Source organism: Pelodiscus sinensis, chromosome Z, assembly GCF_052426305.1.
Source record: "Pelodiscus sinensis isolate ZL-2025 chromosome Z, ASM5242630v1, whole genome shotgun sequence".
Lineage (NCBI taxonomy): Eukaryota > Metazoa > Chordata > Testudines > Trionychidae > Pelodiscus > Pelodiscus sinensis.
In genome coordinates this window covers 4,017,236-4,043,095 of record NC_143085.1, presented here as the reverse complement: position 1 = coordinate 4,043,095, position 25,860 = coordinate 4,017,236, and the positions used below count along the sequence as shown (strand labels likewise).

General features: G+C 47.2%; 1 protein-coding gene across 4 annotated transcripts; it reads left to right on the top strand.

Moving 5' to 3' along the window:
• Positions 1-1,383: 1,383 nt before the first annotated feature.
• Positions 1,384-25,264, top strand: LOC102446353 (coiled-coil domain-containing protein 74B-like). 4 transcript variants are annotated; one of them, XM_075897971.2, is made up of 9 exons: positions 1,384-1,531; positions 3,740-4,455; positions 7,279-7,323; positions 15,547-15,603; positions 16,175-16,337; positions 18,733-18,943; positions 19,075-19,157; positions 20,911-20,964; positions 24,977-25,264. In XM_075897971.2, exons 2-9 carry the CDS (start codon positions 4,185-4,187, stop codon positions 25,113-25,115), a joined length of 1,023 nt encoding a protein of 340 aa, XP_075754086.1. In that variant the 5' UTR covers positions 1,384-1,531; positions 3,740-4,184; the 3' UTR covers positions 25,116-25,264. The 4 variants fall into 4 exon arrangements, with proteins under 4 accessions (XP_075754086.1, XP_075754084.1, XP_075754085.1 ...); XM_075897969.2 differs by lacking the exon at positions 1,384-1,531 and adding an exon at positions 1,551-1,667; XM_075897970.2 differs by lacking the exon at positions 1,384-1,531 and adding an exon at positions 1,568-1,695.
• Positions 25,265-25,860: the final 596 nt, after the last annotated feature.

Sequence of the window (25,860 nt, the reverse complement as noted above, 5' to 3'; positions counted from 1 at the left end):
TCAGTCTCCGCTCTTGTCTTGCGTATGTGGTCCATGTCTCGCTCCCGTACAGCAGGGTGCTGATGACGCAGGTGTTGTACACTGCCATCTTTGTTGTGGTTGTCAGCCTGGGGTTGGTCCACACTCGGGTTGTCAGGCGGGCTAAAGTAGAGGCTGCCTTCCCGATCCTCTTGTCGAGCTCAGCGTCAAGGGAGAGATTATCGGTGATGGTGGAGCCCAAGTACGTGAACTGGTGGACGACGTCAAGCTGGTAGTCGTCTACTGTGATGGCTAGTGGAGTGACAGTGTCCTGGCTTAGGACGTTTGTTTTTTTCAAACTGATAGTCAGCCCAAAGTCTTTGCAGGCCATGGAAAAACGGCTCATCAGCGACTGTAGTTCTTCCTGGGTATGTGTGACGACTGCTGCGTCGTCGGCAAATATCATGTCCCTGATCAGTGTCTCGCGTATCTTCGTCTTGGCTTTGAGGCGAGAGAGATTGAATAGCTTGCCGTCCGATCTGGTGCGGAAGTAGATTCCTTCCGTTGCTGAGCCGAAGGCATGCTTGAGGAGCAGGGCAAAGAAGATCCCAAACAATGTGGGGGCAAGAACGCAGCCTTGCTTGACGCCGCTGCTGATGCTGAATTAGCATACTATGCTAATTACCTTAACCATTACAAGGATAGCTTCCCACTTAGCACCCCTGATTAGCCATTCATGGACTCAAATAGCAATTCCCTCCCCCCTCCCCCACCCCACCTTCTGTACTAAATCTGATTTGTCAGTTTAATAATGTGTTTACTTTTTTCATTGTATTCCTTTGGTATACATGGTCTTGCCAATTCTCTTCCAGAATATGATCTGAGGAAGTGGGTCTGGCCCACAAAAACTATTAAACCATCTTGTTAGTCTCTAAAGCGCTCCCTAGTTTGTCCTTTTGTTTTAGCAAGATCAGCTAAACACGGCTACCTCTCTATTGCCACACTGCCATGGACGCGCTTGCGTAAAAGCACATGGCGGTGTGGACGTGCGCTTGGGGAAGACCTTTTGCACAAGAACTCCTCCCAAAACAGCTCTTGCCTGCAGTGCAGAGGTAGCCCAGGAGCGTCTGGTTGATGACCTCTGCCCAGGCCCGTGGGAGCAGGAAGTGATTTCCGGGGGGGGGGGGGGGCAGAGAGAGCTACAGCCCCTGCCTATGGGGGTGGCTACCCCCAGATTTAAGGACTGGGACCCAGCAAGGGGCCTTGGTGTCTATGGGCGGATATAAGGGATATGGACCATCAGCCCGAAGCGCGCTGCTCAGGGCCCCTCCCACTGCGGGGGAGAGGCAGGACGGTTCCATCCCCCACCGCTAGGGGGCTTCCCGCAGCGCCCCAGGCCCCACAGCTGTCCAGGCAGGCGCCTCATCGTGCGCATGCGCCGCTCCCGCTGCCTCTGGGGGCCACAGCGCGGCCCCTCCCCCGCGCGCTGAGCCGGGCCTCGGGCCGGCTCGATCCCTGGCGGGTGATACCACCCTGCCCCGCGGCGGGGGGAGACGGCTCCCCCCCTTCTCGGGTGAGACCATTGTGGGGAGGGCGGCGCCCGGGCGACCGGCCCTGCTACTGTGGAGTGTCGCTGTCGCCATGGCAACGCGGAGAGCCGGCGCCGGGCCTGCGGCGAGCGGAGCGGGGGGAGGCTGGTCCGGCCGCGGGTTCGAACCTGGGCCGGGCCGGGGCGGGGTGAGCGCCAGGCGTGTCCGGGGCGGGTGAGACCGGCGGGGGGTGGGGGAGGGGCTCTGAGCCCTAGGGGTGTGTGGGGGGGAGGGGCACTCAGCCCTAGGGGTGTGTGGGGGGAGGGGCACTGAGCCCTAGGGGTGTGTGGGGGGGAGGGGCACTCAGCCCTAGGGGTGTGTGGGGGGAGGGACACTCAGCCCTAGGGGTGTGTGGGGGGGAGGGGCACTGAGCCCTAGGGGTGTGTAGGGGGAGGGGCACTCAGCCCTAGGGGTGTGTGTGGGGGGAGGGGCCCTGAGCCCTAGGGGTGTGTGGGGGGAGGGGCTCTGAGCCCTAGGGGTGTGTGGGGGGAGGGGCACTCAGCCCTAGGGGTGTGTGGGGGGAGGGGCTCTGAGCCCTAGGGGTGTGTGGGGGGAGGGGCTCTGAGCCCTAGGGGTGTGTGTGGGGGGAGGGGCACTCAGCCCTAGGGGTGTGTGGGGGGGAGGGGCACTGAGCCCTAGGGGTGTGTGGGGGGGGAGGGGCACTCAGCCCTAGGGGTGTGTAGGGGAGGGGCCCTGAGCCCTAGGGGTGTGTGGGGGGGGAGGGGCACTCAGCCCTAGGGGTGTGTGTGGGGGGAGGGGCACTGAGCCCTAGGGGTGTGTGTGGGGGGGAGGGGCACTGAGCCCTAGGGGTGTGTGTGGGGGGAGGGGCACTCAGCCCTAAGGGTGTGTGTGGGGGGAGGGGCACTCAGCCCAAGTGGGGGGTGTGGGGGGAGGGGCACTCAGCCCAAGTGGGGGGTGTGGGGGGAGGGGCCCTGAGCCCTAGGGGTGTGTGGGGGGGGAGGGGCCCTGAGCCCTAGGGGTGTGTGTGGGGGGAGGGGCACTGAGCCCTAGGGATGTGTGGGGGGAGGGGCCCTGAGCCCTAAGGGTGTGTGTGGGGGGAGGGGCCCTGAGCCCTAGGGGTGTGGGGGGGGGAGGGGCCCTGAGCCCTAGGGGTGTGTGGGGGGGGGAGGGGCCCTGAGCCCTAGGGGTGTGTAGGGGGAGGGGCACTGAGCCCTAGGGGTGTGTGTGGGGGGAGGGGCACTGAGCCCTAGGGGTGTGGGGGGGAGGGGCCCTGAGCCCTAGGGGTGTGTGTGGGGGGAGGGGCCCTGAGCCCTAGGGGTGTGTGGGGGGGGAGGGGCACTCAGCCCTAGGGGTGTGTGTGGGGGGAGGGGCACTGAGCCCTAGGGGTGTGTGTGGGGGGGAGGGGCACTGAGCCCTAGGGGTGGGGGGGAGGGGCACTGAGCCCTAGCGGGGTGTGGGGGGAGGGGCACTGAGCCCAAGTGGGATGTGTGGGTTGGGGCGGCTGAGCCCAAGTGGGGTGTGGGGGGGAGGGGCACTGAACCCTATAGGGTGTGTGGGGGGAGGGGCACAGCCAAAGTGGGGTGTGGGGGGAGGGGCTCTGAGCCGTAGGGGTATGTGTGGGGGGAGGGGCAGCTGAGCCCTAAGGGGTGTGGGGGGAGGGGCGGCTGAGCCCAAGGGGGTGTATGTGGGGCAGGGGCAGCTGAGCCAGGGGGTGGTGGCAGGATGTATATGGGGAGGGGTGGCTGAGCCCAAAGTGTGTGTGTGGGCGGATGACCCTCAGGGTGTGTGGGGGGGCAGGAGAGGGTCTGAGCCCCAAAAGTAGGGGGTGGCTGACCCTGGGGGAGGGAGGACTGAGCCTAAAGGGGGTGTATGTGTGGGAGTGGGGGGCTGAGACCAAGATATGTGTATCTGGGGGAGAGGGTCTGAGCCCAAAGGGGGGGCGAAGTGGCTGACCCTGGTGGGGGCAGAGGGGCCGGCCCCGTGTATCTGGGGGAGTGAGTACAGGGGAGCTGAGCATAGGGTGGGTGTGTGTATGTGGGGTGGGGGGGCTGAGCCCAGAGATGTAAATGTACCTGCAGATGGAGGGAGCTGAGATAGGTGGGAGAGTAAGGTGGGTGAGCTGGGTGCATGCGATATAAAGGGTGACTGAACCTAGGTCCTGGGTTCAGCCTGCTAACTCAATGCTGACTTAAGTTCTTATTCTTTTGCCCTCTTTCCCCAATCCATTCTAGGTTGGCAGCTGTAAATGTGAGGCTCCTGCAGAAATGGCTAGTGATGGTGAGGAGTGTTGGGGCAGTGATACCTGCCTTATCCCCATCATCTTTTGAGGAAGTTACATAGGACAGAGGTGCACAGATCCATAGTCCACCTGTCCCCCTCAGAAACACTGAACAGAAGCTCCAGTGTTAGGGCCAAGTCCTGAGGTGACAACCCCGACACTGAAACCCATGATGTTAGGGTCACAGTGAAGGAGCATTTGCATGCCAGGGGTTCTAGACAAATACAGGGTCTGACCTAATAGAGATTGAAGCACATTAAACATGGTCACAACCCTTGTTCGCCTTCAGAGTATTTCTGGCATTTCGTCAGCTACTCTACTGAGGGGCAGTAGACTGCCTGTGTAAACCTAGCTTGAGTTAGGTAAAAAAAAGTATTTTTGTACCAGGACTTTTGGGGATGTCCAATACAAGTTTGCCTCCGTTGGGGAATCTACCACAGTGGTCAAGAGTAGGACGTCTGGATAAATCAAGCCATCTCCAGCTTGATAACCAGGATAATCTGGAACATCAGCCTAACTCTCAGTCCAAACCTGTTCAAGTCTGCAACAAAGACCGCGATAAACTAGTCATGGACTTGGAGAAAAGCCTGGCATTCTTGCAGCAGCAACATGCTGAGACCCTAATGAAGCTTCATGAGGAAATTGAGAATCTCAGAAGGGAAAACAAAGGTGAGGTGACTTTCCATGTATGACTTCCTATAGATTCTGAAATTATTATATGAGAGATTAGGTAATTGCTGCTGTAAATCAAGAAATCTTTTAACTTCTTTTCCTCACAAATGCTAAATTGTGAATGAATTACAATGATTGTAGGTTTTTTGATTCTGCAAAATCTGATTCAGTATCCCCCCTTTTTTTCTTTTTTGTCATCTCTTTAAAGACCACCCTGATGCCATTTGTTTAGGCCTACCATTCTTTGTGGTTTTTACAAGAGTTTTATTTTGAAATTGTCAGAACACATTTCCTAACATTGAAGATTATAACAGGAGATACAAGAAGGGAATGCTAATGATTTTGACTGAGGGCTAACAAAAGCTACATGACAAACCCAGTCAGACACTAGACTCCAAAGCCAGAAAATGCACAAGAAACTACTAGACAGCTTAAGGAAAGGCAATGAATAAAGTCTTTTCACACCTAGTAGGCCACCAGTTCCATTTATCAAAGGGTGGATACGTAGTACAGGTTGTACTTCTAGTTTGGCATCCCCGGGGCCCAACCAGTGCCAAACCAGAGAATTTGCCAAACTATGGGCAGTCAGTATTGTAGATGCATTACCAATACTTCCAATGCTTACTGGGTCTTAGAAGACCTGAGTTATGCTATACAGACAGTCCCCGAGTTACGCGGATCCGACGTATGTCGGATCCGCAGTTACGAATGGGGCTTTTCTCGCCCCAGAGGACGGGAGCGGCGGGACGCCCAGATGCGCTGTGGTCCGCCGCCCCCGTCCTCCAGGGTGAGAAAAGCTGCTCCCCGTCTCCCTGATCTGCAGGGAGACGGGGAGCAAAGCCTTGGAGCACGCCCGCAGCGGGACAGCCCAGGTGCGCATGAGCTGTCCCCCTGCGGGTGTGCTCCGTGGCTTTGCTTCCTGTCTCCCGACCAGCAGACCAGGGAGATGGGGAGCAAAGCCTCGGAGCACGCCCGCAGTGGGACAGCCGCGGCGAGCCTGGGCTGTCCCGCTGCGGGCGTGCTCTAAGGATTTGCTCCCCATCTCCCTGCAGACCAGGGAGACGGGGAGCAAAGCTGCAGAGCACGCCCGCAGCGGGACAGCTCAAGCATGCCCGGGCTGTCCCGCTGCGGGCGTGCTCCAAGGCTTTGCTCCCCGTCTCCCTGCAGACCAGGGAGATGGGGAGCAAAGCCTTGGAGCACACCCGCAGCGGGACAGCCCAGACGTGCTTGGGCTGTCCCGCTGTGGGCGTGCTCCGCGGCTTTGCTCCCCATCTCCCTGGTCTGACCAGCAGACCAGGGAGATGGGGAGCAAAGCCACGGAGTATGCCAGCAGTGGGACAGCCGCAGCGTGCCTGGACTGTCCCGCTGCCCGCGTGCTCTGCGGCTTTGCTCCGCATCTCCCAGGTCAGCAGACCAGGGAGACGGAGCAAAGCCGTGGAGGACTTGGGCGGTCCCGCCACCCCCGTCTCCCTGGTCTGCTGGGGGAGGGGGTGCAGCTAGTGCCCCCTCCCCAGCAGACCAGGCTTTTTTTGCCTACCCCTGGGGTAGAGCAGCTGGGGGCTGCCGGGTTGGTCCCGCAGCGCCGCTCCGGACCAATCCGGCAGCACCCCAGCTGCTCTGCCCCAGGCGTCCTGATTCAGCCGTTGCTGGTCAGTTTCAGCAGCGGCTGAATCAGGACGCCTGGGGCAGAGCAGCTGGGGTGCTGCTGGGTTGCTCCAGTAGCGCTGAGGAGTTGTGCTACTGGAGCAATCCAGCAGCACCCCAGCTGCTCTGCCCCAGGCGTCCCCACGTCAGCCACTGCTGAAACTGACCAGCGGCTGACTACAGGAAGCCCGAGGCAGAGTTGCTCTGCCCCCAGCTTCCTGGAATCAGCCGCTGATCAGTTTCAGCAGCAGCTGACTTGGGGATGCCTGGGTTTCTTAAGTTGAATCTGTATGTAAGTCAGAACTGGCGTCCAGATTCAGCCGCGGTTGAAACTGATCAGTTTCAGCAGCGGCTGACGCCAGTTCCGACTTACATACAGATTCAACTTAAGAACAAACCTACAGTCCCTATCTTGTACGTAACCCGGGGACTGCCTGTAGTTTGCCTTAAAACTACTGACATGTTTCTTCTGTAACTTTTTCCAATCTCTACTCCCATCTCAGTATTATTTAAATGTTATGAACTCTTAAGTTTCACATTATAGATGGTCCCTCACCCCTTGTACAATAAATATATGGGCTTCATAGTTCCCAGTAAGGTGTGCACCTGTGCGGCCATGCACAAAAAATTCTTCCCCTGCCCACCTCCTCTGGAGAGCCATGCAGCAGTACTTGCACAGCAGATGGCTGCTTCAGCAGGCGGAGCTGGCAGAGATGGTGGGGTGAGGGGCTGGGACTTGCTGCAGTCACTGGTGCTGGGTTTCTGCTCTGGTGGCCAGGAATGGAACATGTTGCATGGCTGAGGGAGAAGGCGGAAATCTGCTCTGGTGGGTGTGAATGGGACATGCTGCATAGTGGAGGGAGAGGAGAGGGTTTCTGCTCTGGTGACCAGGAACATGTGTATGTTAATAAATTGGGTGCTATGGTGGCACACATCCAAACCAGTGCACATGACCTGGTGCAGAAGCCAAAACTCACTCCACTCATGGTTGGCAAAATCTTAGAAGGAACACTCATGGGCTTATATTTTTGATGAAAAAATCTTCAGTCTATTAGAAATGTTGAAAGCAGATGTGAGGGGCATTCTCTAGGGACAAGCTTGGCTTACTCTACAATAGGAAAAGGGAAGTTGGGTTGGAGAGAGCTCAAACTAAATTGTGTTCTCATTTGATTACAGAGCTTCATTATAAACTCATAATGAATGAGTCACTGCACAGGAGAGGTATGCTATTCTATTTCCTGTTCTAGAAATAAGATTATATAATGTGTCTTGTCTGCTTGAAATCCCTTTTTTCCCCCTCAGTAATTTCATTAGTAATAGACAGTTGCATTGGTGCTTTGTCCATTTACCAGCTCCAAGAGAGGATCTTGGAAGTGTCAGCTTTCCCTTTGCAATGCAGAATTGTTAAGTCTCTGGTGACTGAATACTTCATACAATGAATGCAGTCTTGTTGCTTTCATATCAGAACTCAGTTTTCATGGGTTGGTAGGGAGGAATGGGGTAGCTAAACATGGCCTGAATTTCATTATTCTGATCTGCCCTAAACCAATGTGAAGGTTGACATGACTGACAGTTTACAATCTGAATGGGTTAGGATAACCAGGAAGCATACTAGTGATGCTGTAAGAACTTTAAACAGTACTTGCCAGCACTATAATTCACTTCCATTCAGCTTATGCTACAGTTAAGACCCTAAGGACCAGTTTAGACTAGAAGCTTTTTGCTGGTATAACAAGAGCAGTTGAATGTGATTTTGGGGGGGTGGGAGAGAGGAGTGATTTGGGGAAAAGTTTATACTAACAAAAGCAATTCTGTAGATGTCGTAACACAAGCAAACATATTTTTGGCAGTATAATTTATTTCCTCTCCAAACATAAGCTAGACTAGCTAAAACATTCTGTGGTTGGCATAAGTTGCATACTTTGCTAGGAGAGTTTGGACAATATAGCTACAGTGGCAAAACTTTCACAAGTACAGAATGTATCATAATAGTTTTTTCCTTTAAAGCTTGGGGTTCTGGCATGGTAATTACATGATATGTTGATTTAATTAAAGTTTCTAGCCCTCTTAGGTCTAGAGCAGAGGTTGACAACCTATGGCTTGCAAACCAAATATGGCTCTCTAGGGAACCAGATATTTTGGAGCCCCAGTTCAGCTCCCTCTTGCTCCCCCCACAGCAGGGAGCCTGTACCGCTGTGTGAGGAACAATCCAAGCCAAAATTGGCTCAGTGCGCTACAGTTTTCCTTGCCCTGGTGTGCGAGGAACAAGCGGAGCGCACTGCTGTTTTCCTTCTCCCAGCTGGGGGCCAGCCTTGCAGGGACACACTTCCTGGGGCTTCCTTCTGGTGAATGGGAGCAGCAGGAGGCTGTTACACATACGATGTGGAAGCAAGTAAGTGGCCGCATACACCCTCGTGCCTAGACCCTGCTACCCCACCTCCACCCCCCCCCACCCTACCCCCAGCCTACTCCTGCCTCCCCCTTGCTCCTGCTCCCTTCCCACGGCCAGACACTCCCAGCCTGCTTCTACACCCTACTTCCCACCCAGACCTCGCACCTTCACCCCCTCCTGCACTCCCATCCCTATCCCATTCACTGGCTGCCCTGTCCTGCACACTTAACCACTCATTTTTGGCCTCAGCCCAGAGCCTAGGGGGCCCATAAAATCCACTAACCGTGGAACCTCAGAAGAGCAAATCTTGCTTGATGCCTTGAACCTCAGTCCTCCCTGCCCCTACCCCCACCATGGGACTGGGCTAACGGGAGTGTGGTATTTCAGTTGGGGCCAGTGAGGGTTGGGTTTGGGGTTTTTTTGCTTCTCACTTGTGTGGTCCCAAATTGATTTTTCTGTGGGTCAGTGGCCCCTGACCCAGAAAAGGTTCCCCAATCCTGCCATAAGTAAAGACAATGATGAAACCTTTTGTGTTGGACATATTTTACTTTATTTAAAATGAAGCCTGGCCAACAAGCCCCCAACTGAGGTCCAGCCCCCATCTGGCTGCAGCATCATAACACTCCTGCACCCTCCCCCACACCAAACCTGAGCCCATCATACACCTGAACCCCATGCCTTGAGCTCTTTATACCCCCATCATCTCCAAACCCTTGCACCCCCACATCTCCAGTCCCTGCCATAATATACTTCCACTCCCCAACCTTTTGCCCTAATTCCATCATGCACCCAAACCCTCTGCCCTGAGCCTCTCACACACCCCAATCCAGACTCCTGTACCCCTACATCACCAGCCCTGCCATAAGATTGACCGAAGACAGCCTGAATGTGTTCATGAAGCTGGCTTTGACCAGTTATGTTGTAAACTTGAAAGAACTATGCAAAAAGATGCAGCAGCAGAAGCAACAGAAGCTTAAATAAAGTCTGTGAGCACAATGTTTCAGTTGTGCTATTATTAATCATTATGTCGATTAACAGTAATATTAGATTGCATCTTTTCAGTCATGCAAATGGGCATTCTTATATGGCTCTTTGTGGATGGATCACTTGTTCTGAATTTTGATGTAGTTTGGCTCTTTGGTTTGAAAAGGTTACCGACCCTTGTTCTATAGAAGCAATGTGAACAGGAGTCTTACAGGCTCAAAATCTAGAAGGGAAATAAAAAGAAGCCCTAATTTATTATTTTGCAAAGTGTCATGATGTGTTAGGGCTTGACTTACAACTTGAGAATGTTTGGCAGATAACAATACTGAATCTTTCACTCATGAGGCAAATCTATAGGCAATCCATTAACTAATTATATACAAGGTCAAAGTTCAGATCTTTGTGAATAAATAGTTATTACTTGTATGTATCCATCATGGACAACTGAAGGGATTTGTATCTCCACAACTTATCATAGAGATGATACATAATCAGATGTTCAACCTAAATTACACAATGTGCTTGCACTATGCTCCGAAGGTCAGTACTCACTTTGGCAACTAGAAAAAGCAAATTCTGCAGTTAGGAATCCTCCCCATAAAAATGTCTTGCCACATGTTCTCAATACTGCACATCTAAGATGTCAATGGGAGTGCTTAGCTTACCACAACTACTGTAGTGGTTTTTGGGAAAGAAGCATTCATGGAAATGGCTGGGTCCCAAGACAGGTTCAATTTATAGATTATTTATTTGGTGTATAAAATCCAGTCAAACTACAGCTTTTTTATCAACAGTGTAGAAGGCATGAAGACCTCCAGAAAGTTGAGACATGTTGCATTCCTCAAAAATGTGTGTCTCATATGGATTGTAGCTACCCTCGTTGATATAGTGGACAGTCTCTAAAATGCCACCAGAATTCTACTGTAGCACATATTCAGTGAAACTGGTTGAGACTGTTTTATTGCCTTTGGTAAATAAAACCCATATCGATATTAGAGTCCAAAACAAGATAATTTCTTACTTCCTTTGCGGATCATGAAGCTTACCACACGGTCTCTTCCATAAATCCTTCACCTGGTAAACTTATCCACAGTGGGCGTCATGAGGGCAAAAAACCATCGGCAGTAGATACAAGAGGCAATGGGAGGTAAATGCATTCCTTAGGCCTTAGTGCTCTCCCCTCTTTTTATCCCTATTCTGACAGTTCCTGCAGGTTCCCACAACAGGCTGTTGCAGCATGATGAGTCTTCCTGGGAAGAGGATCGAGTAACTTAAAAGTGAAAAAAAGTCTCAGAGGATGGCCATGTCAGTCTATAACCGAAAAAATGTAAAAAACAATTAATAGTTCTGCAGCACCTTAGTGCAGGCCTGGGCAAAATACAGCTCGTGGCTGGATCTGGCCCACAAGTGGCAGTGAGAAGCCCTATGGAGGCTCCCCTGCTTACTCTGTACGTGGCTCAGAAATACGGCTGCGTGGCACTTTCTCTTCGAGTCTGGATCAGAGGAGGGAAGATTCAAATGCTGTGCCTGTCCCCAGCACAATCCAATTGGCCGGTTTCTGGACAGAAACTGGCCAATGGGAGCTGCTTGTTTGTGTAACAGGCAGCCACAAAGCACAGCCCTCCTGCTCACTCACTCAAGCACATAGCCGAGCAGGCAGAAACATTTTAAGCTCTGCAAGCCTTTAGCTCTGCAGGCAGGTTTGGCTGATGAGTCTCCTGGCCAGAACCAGCCTCTGGCACCCCAGTCCCTCCCTTCCCCAATCCTCTGCTCCCCGTTTCTGTCCTGCTTCTCCACGTGCACCCATACCCCCTCCCAAATCTTTCACCCTAATCTCCTGCCTGAGATCACAATCCCCTCATATCCTAGGTCACATCCCCAAACTCTGCACCCCAGTTCGCTGCCCTAGGTCACAACTGCCTCCTTCACCCAAACTCCCTCCCAGACTCCAGACACCCTCCTGTACCCCAAGCTCCCTTCTGCACCCAGCCTTCATCCCTGATCCACAACTCCTCCATTAATACCATGGAAGAGTGCAGCCCTCAGCCACTTTCCAAAATCTTGGACTGGTCCCCCATCAAAAATTATTGTTCACCCCGCCTTAAAGGCTCACAAAAAATGTAGGTGGTATCATGAGCTTTGCCCATGAAAGTTCATCATACCACCTACATTTTTGTTAGTTTCTAAGGTGCTGCAGAACTATTCAGTGTTTTTAAAGTTTGTTTTTTTAAAGTGAAAAGCCTTCCAGCTTGCCAGACCTATAAGAACATAAGAATGGCCGTACTGGGTCAGACCAAAGGTCCATCTAGCCCAGTATCCCATCTGCCGACAGTGGCCAGCACCAGATGCCCCAGAGAGGGTGGACCAAAGACAATGATCAAGCGATTCGTCTCCTGCCATCCCTCTCCAGCCTCTGACAAACAGGCCAAGGACACCATTATCCCCTGGCTAATAGCCTTTTATGGATCTAACCTCCAGGAAATTATCTAGCTTCTCTTTAAACTCTATTTTAGTCCTAGCCTTCACAGCCTCCTCTGGCAAGGAGTTCCACAGGTTGACTACATGCTGCGTGAAGAAGAACTTTCTTTTATTAGTTTTAAACCTGCTACCCATTAATTTCATTTGGTATCCTCTAGTTCTTCTATTATGGGAACTAATAAATAACTAATAAATAACTTTTCTTTATCAGCCCTCTCCACACCCCTCATGATTTTATAGACCTCTATCATATCCCCCCTCAGTCTCCTCTTTTCTAATCTGAAAAGTCCCAGTCGCTTTAACCTTGGACCTGTGAAAGAACCGTTAAATCCTAATGAAGCCATTTAACAGGCAAGCCCCAAACTGGAGGTATGTACTGTCAAATTCTGAATTTACTGACAAAAATAATTGTGCATTATTGAAATATATAGAGAGGATCTCATTTTAAAATTTGCTTTAAATATTTCATTAATTTGTTGCTGAAGAAGATAAAAATCACATCTCTAAAAAGAATCCTTGCATAGATTTTTAGATGCACAATCTGAGTATTTAGCCTTAAATTCTTGTGTTTTCAGGCATAGTTTTTAATTGAATTCTTCCAACCGAAGCCAGAAATAATATGAATAAGAGAATTAAGTTGTTCATTGATCATCCTTGTGTGACATGAGCAAGTCCTTACCGAAAGAGTGCCAAGGCTGAAGTGTAACATTTGGACATCAGCCCCTCATCATTTTCTAGCCAATTTTCCAAGCAAGTTGTTGCACATTTTGACTTTAGTGGTTGTCTTTTTAAGATGGTCATGATATGTGAGAATTCTGTCCAACATGATGCCTAGATAGATGGTATGTGAACCATGCTTTATTTGCTGGCCATTGAGAATTATATTGAAATGACTATCCACTTGTGTGTCCAGTTCGTGTGCGGGGAGAGGGGGCACATTTCAGGAAAGACCTGAACAAATTGGAAAAAGTCGAGAAGAGCAACAAAAATGATTAAAGGTCTAGAAAATATGACCTGTGAGGGAAGAATGAAAAAAATGTGTTTGTTTAGTCTGGAAAAGAGAAGACTGAAAGGGGACATGATTCATTGAATGGTTTGAGACCCACGCGCCTTGAAGGGCCCCACGCGTCAGGGAAACTGGGGCCTTGGCGGCATGGGGGCCAGTGGCAGTCGCTGGGGAGAGAAGGGCACGGGGGCTTTAGGGAAGGGGCAGAATGGTGGCAGAGACAGGGTGGAGGTTTGGAGGAGAGCAAGGTGGGAAGGGGTGAGCCATGGGCAGGGACTTGAGGGAAGGGGTGGAGCAGGGATAGGGCTGGGGGGAGGGAAGGGTTGTCTCAGGCCCCACACCTGGTCTACGTGGTGCTGGGCCCTGCAAAGAGGTCAGGGGACTAGACTTGATGATCTCTCAAAGGCTATGTCTAAACTACACTCCTTTGTCGGCAGAGGGATGTAAATGAAGCACTTTGAAAGTGCAAATGAAGTACATATCCCGTGCTTCATTTGCATAATCGTGTCATGGTGAGTTTTTGAGGAGTATAGGATCTTTTGAAAAGGTGCCCCGTTATGGAAAAAAACCACGTCTAAACTGTGGTTTCAATTTTGAAATGGCGCTTGTTCAAAACAGTGCCATGACATGATTATGCAAATGAAGTGCGGGATATTTAAATCCCTGCTTCATTTGCACTTTTGAAGTGCTTTATTTACATCCCTCTGCCGACAGCGGGGTGTAGTTTAGACGTAGCCAAAGTTTCTTGCAGACATGTAGGACCTGAACCTATTTTTAAATTTTTCAACATTTTACCCAGTTCCAGACTAGTGAATGGATCTATCTTATTATTAGCTGGATTACTTAGGAAACGCTGCCACTTGTCATGTACCTTATTGTTTGGCAACTCTATTAACAGGAGTTTTGGTAACATTCAACTGCTGACTGGCAATCTGATTTGGAATAACTGCTGGCCTGCTTTGCATACATGGGCATTTGAGCTGCACCTAATCAATTCAATTAAGCTCCAGCTCTTCCAAAGTCAAGCATCATTGTTGCTGCCTCCCATCAAGTCCAGCAAGTGGCATCCAATGATGCTGTAAGATGGTCCATGATCTCCAGATTACCAGACTGCTCAAACTGCCTCATCCAGTCTGCACATTCCAACAGGAAATGTACACTGGTAGGAAGCCACATGGAATTGTTGCACTTGTATGTTTGAAAAGGACAACAGAAACAACAGTTTGTATCTTTGTTGGCGATTATATTTAATGGGAGTGTCATGATGCTCCCTCCTAATAAGTAGAGTGGCTGTGATATGCCTTCCAGAAGTTCCATTTAGGCTTTGGTACACTCCTTATAGTTGGCAGACTGAAGACACATTACCATCTGAATCACAAGACAGCATTGGTTATGTGGAAAATCATTTGGCAAACAATGTAATCAAAGACAGATCTGGGCAACAGAATAGTCCCTATTCCAACATGTTGAATAGAAGGTACCATACTACTTACGGTTATGGGCCAGTGTGAGATCATTATTAGTTGCCCACCTTTTTTTGTGTGTCTGCAGGCACATAGTCATCACAGCGAATGGGGTTAAGTTGCCAATATACCCAGCTGGATGCATAAGCCTTGGGAGAAAATGTGGTCTCCATATTTTATCTGGTGGCTAATGCATTTTTGACTTGAAACTCACCAACCTCAGTTGTGCCACAAAAAGGTGAAGATTCAATATGGACAACTGATATCAGTATGTGTGTGTATATCGACCATGTTTTGCATGAAGTCTGTGACATAACAGATTGAATCCAGTGATCTTAAATGACATGTTTCATTCTGCATGAGAGTTTCTTGTAAGCAAGTAATGTCAGCTAGGGACTTCCTTTGCCAGAACACCAACAAGTTCCCTCTTGGCAGCAAATAACCCTTCGGTTGGGAGACCTTAAGTGCCAGACCTATGACTAGAAAATCCTTGTCTGAAAGCTTTATAGATTAAAACGCACAACTTCATTCAGAAGTAAATGAGGACCGGTGTATTTCGTAGCATATTAATACACTCTTGCTGATTCACAATGAAGTAGATGATATATTTCACATTCTACCTTAGCTGAAGCTTCTAATGTATGCAAAAGTAATAAAGGAAAGTTGTCCAGATCAGAGAGGACAAAAGAAATGACTGATTGCAGAGAGATTAGCCTTAGTAAAAAAAGGCTGCAGCCTCTAAGTTAACTGCAGATGATATGAATCTCTACTGCCATCTAAGCATATAAATACCACCATGAGGCAGCAACCAGTCTTCAGTGTTCTTAGTTGCCTTACCTTGCCCCCGAGCTTCCCCCCTCTTCAGTGATTTTGTCCAGGTCTGTGCGCTCATATGACGAGTGTAGAAAACAAACTTTCACTGGTTAAACCAAACAGCTGTTGTGGTACTATAGGAAACAGTTACACTGCAGCTTGCTTTCAGCAATCCTACATGGAAAGAGCCTGGCTCTGCAGACCTTAGTTTACCTGTGTTTCCTGTTCTAAATGGAAGATAATATAACCTCCTTGTTGGTCAGCTTGATGACCATGATGCCTAATTCATCACTTGTTCTTCTTTGCAGATGGTAATTTAACTCCCGTCTCCTCTGACAAAGTCCATTCAAGGGTCTGTTCAGCAGGTAAGATAGCTTAAAACTGCAAGATAAACTTAAGGGTAGCAGGACTGTAAAAACTGGATATAGGAAAGAAAGCAAAGAAATTATTAACTGAATAGGTATGTAGACCCAGATAAACAAGCAACAATGTAAAAAGTCAGAGTCCCTCTGAGATTTGTTTTAAAATCTCTTCTTAAGGCTCTTGATAATGATCATGAGTCCTAGTATGCCTGTTTTCCACTTATTTGGATCATGAGTGTTTGCATACACATTCATCATCACTTTTACATTGTTAGTTACTAAGAAATTGGAAGCGTAAAGTCTAAGTCTGAGCTGCTTCTATTTGTGGTTGTTAATGTAAACATTGTCAAGAAATTCTCTTTACTATATGTTAAAGGATTAAAATAAGCTATACAACAAAACTGTCCAACTGCTCCCAAAGTAAAAAAGAGAGCATGGAATACTCTGAACTGCTGTGGAGATGAAGGTACTTAAAGCTAGTATCTACAAAGTTGTGAGGTCTCTGGCCTGTGATACAGGAACTTGAATTCCCCCCCCCCCCTTTCCTTTCCCCTTTTCATGTTTTGTCCAACAGCTGCTGCAGCAGCAGTTTTTAGGTCTTCACAGACAAGCAAGCCACAGATAGATCCATCCAAACAGCAAAAACAGAATGAAGAAGAGGTGGTCAGTGTGGTACAAGGAGAACCAGAGACTCTCAGTCCAAAGGAGGAGAAGCGACTACAGGAGGTTATTTCTAGGTAATAGCAGATTATTAGTACGTAGCAGTTGTAGGGGTTTCTGGGGTGTAAGCATGTGTGGGTTTTTGAGTCTTTGACCATGTGGATCCCATTGGTGGAACACATGCTCCTTGCCATTTCAGTCACATCAAGTACAAATTTCGGAGGGTTAACAATAGATTATTGTGAGCAACTTATTTTAGCAGTGGTGTTGAAGCTCTATGGGGATAAAGTCTTCAACTGAGTTGTCATTGTGTATTGCAGTGGGCACAAACAGAAGTACAGATTAATTCAAAGGAAAAACTCAGGACTAAAGTGTACTGCACTGCACCTTACTAGGCATAGAATACAAAAAGTAGTAGTTTAGCTACAGAGAAGGATATTATCTTGTGGAGCGAAGATTCAATGGACCTGCTTGCCATGTTTCCATTTCCCGCTTGTGAAATAAGTTTATCTACCTGTACCACCAAGCTCTTGATAACTGTAATCCATGTTTACAAATGTTTTGGTGAGGTAAATGCAATAAATGCTTTTTGCTATACCGTAAAATCTCGAGTATAATGCACACCTATGCATAATGCGCACCTACCTTTTAAACATCAGAAACCCTGAATAAACTGAACTCTTATCTATAGTGTGCACCCCAACTTTGCTGTATGTTGTCTTGCCTTTTTGTATTGCTGGGTATATAGTGAGCACACGAGTATATAGTGCACGGCGTTCCATGCTCTCTTTGGGATGCCATGAGTTGTCGGCGATCTTACACGACCTCTGAAAAACTGAAAGTTGTTAGCTGTGCTGAGGCTCATGGCAACAGAGCTGCCAGCCGTGAATTTTATAACATAGCAGAGTCTAACATTCGGCTTTGGAGACGGCAGAAAGAGCGCCTGCAAGCGCTGCCTAGGATGAAGATGGCTGAGCAAGGTAAAAGCACTGCATATCCTGAGTTGGAGGCCAAGCTGGTTGAATGGATTGCTGAGCATAGACAGCAAGGTGGTGGTGTTAGCATTGCGGAGGTTAGAATGAAGGCTTTGACCATACCAAAACGTGCGCTAACACAGCTGGGTTTAAAGCTTCATATGGCTGGGGTGATTGGTTCATAAATCGCCATGGCCTATCAGCTCGACACCGAACAACAATCGCGCAGAAGCTACCAATGGACACAGACACCAAGTTACTGCAGTTCCAAAACTTTATCATAAAGCTATAGAAGCAGCACTGCTACGACCTTTCATTAATTGGTAACGCAGATCAGACACTATTAAATTTCGATAATCCCTACGACAGAACGCTTGAACTGAAAGGTGCCAAGACAGTCTCCATTGCTACCACAGGCCATGAAAAGTCTAGGTTTACCGTAATGCTTGCTTGCATGGCCGATGGAACGAAGCTGCCTCCTTATATTGTGTTAAAGCGCAAGACAATGCCAAGGAATGTAATCTTCTCGAACAGTGTTCAAATGAGTGTTCACCCTAAAGGCTGGATTGATGAAGCTTTAATGCTTGATTGGCTACAGACAGTTTGGGTGAAGCAGCCAGGTGGACTTATGAGAAAGCGGTCTCTAATAGTTTTGGATGCATTTCGGTGTCATCGTATGCCATCTGTCAAGAAAAGGCTTCAGCAGGACAATACAGACTTGGCAATTACTCCTGGTGGAATGACCAAAATGTAGCCGCTTGACATGACAATTAACAAGCCAATGAAAGAGGCACCATGCAAGAAATGGAACACCTGGTTGTTGGAAGGTGAACATACATTTACTGCGGGTGGATGTATGCGAACACCAATGCTGCAAGATGTTACTCAATGGATAGCAGATGTCTGGCTTGAACTTGATCCCGCTATGATAAGGAAGGGGTTTCTGAAATGCAGCATCTCTAATGCCATGGATGGCAGTGAGGAGGATGCCCTGTGGATGGATCCGAGCGACGTGAATTACCGGTATGCGAAGATGACAATGATTTTTATTACCTGGATGAAGATGTCGAAGACCATACCCCGGAAGATATTGCTCAACTGTTTGAGGAAGATTCTAACAAAAGCGAATTTGAGGGCTTCGAAGATGAGTAGATGATCAATTAACATATTGGTATTTGCTTCTTTGCGCTGCAGTGTTGATTTCATTTGTTTAACTTACCTTTTTGAATAAGGTAAGCAACTGTGTATATAAGCAACTGTGTATATAGTTGCTTGTTGATGCTAATAATCAACTTAACCTCTGGTGTCCTGCGATTAATTAGTTGCCGCAGAACTGCCAAATGAAAACTTAAAAAAAAAAACCTCCTATGGATAATGTGCACCCTGACTTTAATGCTAAAAAAAGCCGGGAAAAAAGTGTGCATTATACTCGAGATTTTACAGTAGTATCACAAGGGAAATGGTTTAATTTATTCATTAATTGTGATCATTTTTCTAGGGAGGAAAGAGAAGTCTGTCATCAAATGACATCTCCAGTACTTTCACTGCCAAGTCATATTAGATCTAAACAAGCTCAGGTACCACCAGCCTCCTCCAACCCTTTCCTGGTGAACGTCCTCCCTTCCCACATCCGGAAACCACCTACATTGGAAGAGTGTGAGATTGTCATTCATCAGCTATGGAACATCAATCACATGCAAGCACAGGAGGTGAGGCTGTTTCACCCCAGGCTCACTATTTTATTCACAGCTTTTAAGATATGGTATGTTTGTGGTGGTGAAATAGAAAATAGATTTTCAGAGGCAAGTAGAAAAGTTATTTTCTCCTCTCTGTCCTTTAGCTAATGTATTTGAAATCCTATCTGGAGGACATCCACAAGAACAAAAGGATTCCTGAAGACTATCTGCTAGCCAGCCAGATTGGGTAAGCTGTTTTGAGTTACGGTTTCAAGGCTAGGCTATGGGCCAGATTCTAGCTGAGTCCACTGGTTCCCTTTCTATTTTGTAATAACGTGAATTTGCAGAATAGAGGCCGTATGCAAGATACCTAGATAGAGGCTGTTAGCAAGCTTTTTGACACTTTAGGGCTTCCCTCCTTAAGTCACAAGGGAAAGTTAACTTTGAGACACCCTTGCCCCTATCAAACTTTCCAAAATGTGACCTGTTAATCTGAGGTGAGAGGGTTTTAATGATATATGCCTTTATGTATGTCTACACACAAGGGGCCCCTGTGTGCTATATTATAACAAGATTACTGCACACAGCTGTTAACACCACTAACCCAAATGGAGGTAAGTGTCCATAAAACAAGGTACAGAGAAGACATGTCAGTTTGTTCTGTCAGAGCACTTAGGTTCATTTAGCAGGGCAAGCGTGGACCAGTCAAGGAGGTGTTGGCACATGGTTAACAGAATCCGCTCAATCCAACTGAGTCACGCTCTTCCACAAAGGAGATTTCTGAGAGATTCAGAGGACCCGTGCTTCACTGGCTTATGTTTAAGGAAAACAATCATATATAGAATGATGATATGTGCAGACCTCATTTGGGTTGAGGGCTGTATTGTAGCAGGCAGTATATTGTAAGTTCTTCAGGGCAGGAACTGTTACTGTCTAAACAATGAAAATGAGCAAGAGATTACTAGGGCAAAAGAGATCCTGGGTTCTCTTCCCTCCCCCCCATTATTGCCACAACAGTTCTCCAGTTATACTCTGGGAGGATGATCAATAAGTCTATTAGAGTAGCATTTGCTGCAGCCAATTAACAAGGGGTGCATATTCAAAAGATTCCAAAATATCATCTAGATTGGTCTGAATACCAGAGGTCATTAAACTTTACCATGTTACCCCTATTATTGCACCAGCAACTTGTTTGACTAAACATCTTTTCCAGAAAAGGTATCAACACATAGAGAATCCATCATTTCTGTTGTTAGTTTGTTCTCATAGTTAATCATCCTTGCTGTTACAAAATTTTCTGTGTTCAACTTGCAGCCCTGGGTTCTTGTTATACCTTTCATTGCTAATTGACGAGCCCTGTATGTGGTATTTTCACTTTGTGAAGGTATTTGTGCACTATAATTTAGTCACCTCAGACTCTGAGGAGCTAAACAACTAAGCTTTTTAAATCTTTTTCTCCAGATCTTTAATCATTTTGACTTCTTTCTACACCCCCTCCAATTTTCTCATCTTTTTTAAAAACATAGATATCAGAACTATAGAGGCATTTCTACGGAATATTCCCTACTACTCCCATGCATACTTCCAAAGATTGCACCGTAGAGCTCTTCCACAGCATTGTATGGGGAGCGCATGTTGAGTTGCATGATTCTTGTATCCTTTTCACAGGCACTGCTTTCTAGGATGCAATCCCCAGTTCTATAAGTATGGCTTATATTCTTTGTTCCTAAACGTATAGCTGTTTATTTGGCTGTATTAAGGTGCATTTTGAATGAATGGTCCCAGTTTATCACTCGAGCCAGATACTATTGTATGACAGATGTATCCAGGTGCTATTGTGAAGCTATTCCTGTTCTCCAAGTTCAGCATTTACATGCAGCAAGATTACATTGTTTTCAAATATAAATTACACAGACTCAACTCACACAATCTGTGCTCTGCTACTATTCTACAGAATAAAGTAGCCAAGGTATCACATCTACAAATATTTTTTGCTTTAGGAATAAAGAAGTTTCACGGTTACCCAGAATGCTAAAAGATACAGCTAAGAAATGGTAAGTACTTCTACTTTCTTTAGAGACTAACACGCTTCATGAGAAGCCATGCTAGCTACATCCACTGAGCCAAGCATGTGATACCTTTAGCAAATATTATTACATCATGAAGTAAAAAAAAACAACCCTATTATTGGTTCCCCCATCTTTCACCCCAATTCCATCATCAGCTATAAGATTTTCCCCACTTCTTTTGATCACCATTGCCTAAAGGTCAATCCATATGCTCTGCTCAGAACAGATTTTAGATTTCAGATTTTAGAAGAGATCACTGCAGCTATCTGGCTTATTTCTGTGCCCTAGTATTATCACAGAAGAATCTGCACAAAGTGTCAAATCATTTAGGCAGTGTTTACAAAACGAGATTTAGGTCAAATTTTTTTTTTAGCACTCAGTTTTGTAAAGCTGAAAGTGTATGTCCACACTGGGTGCAAGAGATCGACATAGTGCACCCCCAGTACAGTGGCTACCTTTGACTATGACAGCGATGTCCTGTGGATAACTCTCTCGGTTCCTGCCACCCCTTTTCATTATAGGTTAGACTTTCAGTGCCTGAGAGGACAAAACACAGTGCAACCAGTTGTTCATGATACATATTGTCAGCTGCCCCTGGTACACTTATCTTCACCCTCCCCCACTTGATGGCAATTGCAAACAGTGTTTTTGCGCCCACTTTCTCCTGGTTATCTGTGCAGGCGCCATAGCAGGGCAAGCATGGGCCATGTTCAGCTTCAAACTGCTGTGGCAAGAACACCTCACACTTTCTGCAGCGGTATGTCCAGGGCCTAGCCAGGAGCCAGGAAGAATGTAAGGAGGGTTTGAACACAGACATGTATGAAACCATTCAGTGGAACAACTGGCAGATGCTGGAAACATTCAATCCCGTTGGCACAGTGCCATGCCAGTTTTAGTACCGTGAGACAAGCTGGTGGGACTGCTTAGTTATGCAGTTGTGGGACAATGAGCAATATCAGACAGCTACCAGTCAGCTGGGAATTAATTTGGACTGGGTAAATATACAGTAGGGACTGCTGTAATTCAAGTAGCCAGAGGAAGTGAGCAGCAGACTCAACTGTTGCACTCACTGTAATGAAAAAAAAGGACAGACTTAGAATGCAAAAGTTAATCTCTTGCCGTGGATGAATGTCTGTCCAAAACTATAAGCGTGTGTTATGTACAAGTGCAAAGTTAATGTTTAAGCACCGAATAGGCAGCAGGTACAACACCCATCTTGGGGGAACAGCTGGACATGGTATGGCAGGTATGGTAAGGAACAGGCTGGGACTCTTGCTCTTTTGCTTCTGCTTTGAAAGCATGAGTGACCCAGTGGCTGCAAATTGCAGCTCCCAGTGAGGAAAGGTCAGCATTTGTAAAGAGGGTCCCCGGGCACAAGAGGCTGTGCTGGTGAGGGAGATGCAGTTGTGGTTTATGTAGTCACAGTGTGTTCAGCACCTCGTTTCCCTTGAGTGCCAGGGCGGAGGCTCACATGGCCAGCAAACCATGCTTTGCTGGGGATGAGCACACAGGTATAGTGCCCTGGTATCAATTAGTTAGTTTTCCCTTCTTCATCCAGGTCATCCTGTGCGATATCAGTTTTCTCCGACTCACAGAGGGACAGGTAGCAGATGCCGACTGAATGGGGCCAGAAACCTGGACCCTGTGCTGCAATGACACCAGACCTCTTACTGCTGGCTTCGCATGGCGAGGTGTCCTACAGTGCAGGGTGGAATAAGACAGGCGTCCCCAGAAACCTTGTGAGAAAGATTCAGAGATCTCATCTAGAGAGTTTTTCAGAGATGTGCAGGGAGGAATCCAGCTCCATCTCCACAGCCATTAAACTGTTCCAGGGAGCCCCCGCTGTGTAGGCAGATCATACCCAGTTGTCATAACCTACTTGGTAGCATGATTAAAAATGTGAATTGTCCTCCCTGTCACGAGTGCCCGGGAGTAACACATTCTGTGAGGAGGGGATTGGCTCCAGAGTTGACAAGGTCCTGGCTGTCGGTGGCCTGCTGACCATTCTTCTCCTCAACAATGTCCTCCCCATTGTTACCCAAGGCTGCCTGAAGAGTCCCTTGGGAAGTATCCACAGATGCTTGTGGGACACTGGGCGGGTCCCTGCTAAAATCCCAGGCAGCTGCTCATAGAAGCAGCATGTTTGCAGCTCTGGCCCAGACTGTCCATTTGCCCTGTGGAACTCCTGCCTGAGCTCCTTTACTTTCAAATGACACTGCTGGGAGAACCTGGTGTGTCCTGTTTCCACCATGCCCTGAGTGATTTTGACACAGTAGCAGCATTTCTTCGGCTGCTTCATAGGTCTGAGTTCAGAAATTTACTTTAACTGCCCTTAAAAGTCAGTGGAATGGGCTTGATGTTGTGATCTCATTGTTTAGCAAAAATCAATCTAATGTGTCTAAGTTCAACCTAAAGTCGTAGTGTAGACCAGCCTATTTCTTTGAGGTTTACTTTTGCATATCCACAGATTCTTCTCTAGCTCCCCCTTTAGAATGATTTGCTGAGAGTCAACTGCAAGGATAGGTTCTGCCCATAACATTACACACATGTATTGCCGCTGAGGAAGCAATCAGCAATTTTAGAGTGTAGTGGGATTTAAAGCAGTACTGTGTTTTGTAAGAATTGCATAAAAGGGAAATAGAAAAGTAATGCTCTCATCTTCCACAGTCATTTGAACAAGACAAATAGTTGGATTAGATTGTAATTATTTACAGAGAAACAGGTATGCAATAAAGTCATACAAGCCCTGCCATGAAACACAAAAGCTCAGTTCAGAACTCATCCTGTGAATAGGGTTTCTCCATTCCACCAAGTCAGAGATTACAAAGCCAATTAAAGTTTTCCACCTATGAAATAATGGGAGGAATAAAGATTCTAGATTTTCCAGCAGCTGCAACCACAACACAAACCCATTAAAACACACAAGTGACAGATACAGGTATGTCCCTTTAAAAAGCTGAAGTGAATTGTGGTTATTGGTAAAGGTTTTTCTGCAAGTTAGACTGCAGGATCCCCATTTCATGTAAAAGTTTATGGGGGTATTGAAAAAAAAATCAGGTCTCTGCTTTAGCTGTTCATTAACTACCTGAAGACAGGACTAGTCTCTTCTTTTAACATGAGATGTTAGCTACTCAAAACAGAGGAAGAAACCCAATTTCATGTACAGGCAGTCCCCGGGTTATGTACAAGATAGGGACTGTAGGTTTGTTCTTAAGTTGAATTTGTATGCAAGTCGGAAATGGTACATATTGTAGGGGAAACTCTAGCCAAACATTTCTCCAGAGCTCAGTTTTATTCTCCCACACCTCACTTCCCTCAGTCCTTTATTCTCAAGCTGAGGTGTCTGCTGAGAAAAGCCGCTCCGCATCTCCCTGGTCTGCTGAGGGGGGCGCTAGCTTCACGTCTCCCTGGTCTGCTGGGGGGAAGCAGCTAGTGCAGGGTTGCCTCACCCCGTTTGTAAGTAGGGATCCGATGTAAGTCGGATCCATGTAACCCGGGGACTGCCTGTACTCAGTGTTACAGGAAAACTGAATTCTGAACTTGGATTTTAGCAAGTAATGAGCCATTCCCACTTAAAATACCTATCTGACACATAGCACTTTTCATTTGTTGATCTCAAAGCATTTTACAAAGGTCAGTATTACTGCCTTCATTTTACAGAAGGCAATGGGAAAATGTCTAGCTGAAGGACTGTTATCAAAAAGGCTGCTATGTTTCTAAATGATCACTAGCAGGACACACACTCAAGTCTCATGGCACTTGTATTGAAAACCACTTCTTTTCCTCATTTTACTAGAGAAATGTAAGCACACTGAACGGTAGAGAGAGTTCTTACCACAGAAATTTCAGTCAATGCAACAGAGCGCTGTTAAGTCAACATGTAGAATCACTAGGATGACTAATGTGAAGAGTAACCGTAATGCAGGAGACCTTGGTTAAGGAGGAAGTGATTTTAAATCACATTGCCAATCATCCTTTGTCCCACTCTTCTCTCCAGCTTGATTTTAACTCCACTGCCAGCTGCTGAAAGGGCAGTTCTGCCAGCACTGAAGCAAACACTGGGAAACAGATTTGCTGAGAGACAGAAGAGAACTCAAGCTATTCAGAGAAGCCGTCTTCGTCGGACTGTGCTTTAGTCTGGTTGTTTAGTGACTGCATTACACATCTCCTCAAGTGATCCAGTAGCTATAGCACTCCCAGTACGTGTTTGAGTGTACATTGCAGTTTCAACATAGATTGGTTTGCTACTATTTCCCCCCATTTCAAGTAAAAATGAATTATGAAATCAGAGTCATTTATTCAGAAACAAAGGAGCTACTTTTCTTTTGTTGCAGCCTTGCCTCATTCATAAATGGTTTCTGTGGGTACCACTCTATTAGTTCCTTCAGAACTAAATTGAGAGAGTTAATTTAATGATGAAAGCCTGTAAGATTGCTGTTTGATAAGCATGCAATTTATCAAGCATGCCACAAACTTCTTTAAAAAACAGGACTATGTAGCACTTTAAAGACTAACAAGATGGTTTATTAGGTGATGAGCTTTCGTGGGCCCACGAAAAGCTCATCACCTAATAAACCATCTTGTTAGTCTTTAAAGTACTACATAGTCCTGTCTTTTGTTTCAGCTACACCAGACTAACACGGCTACATTTCTATCACAAACTTCTTTAGTTTGTCAGACTGTTTAAAAGCAACATACGTTTATATTTTATGTAGATACAGGCTGCAGTTTTACAAATAACACTAAATCACTGCTGATCCATCCATAGAAAAGCTGGAATCTACAAGCTACATTGTGAGACTAGCCAGAACAAGATTTCACACCCTTCCATGGCTTTTAGGTGAGAAATAACCTGAGTTTAGTAGTCTTTTATCAGAAAAA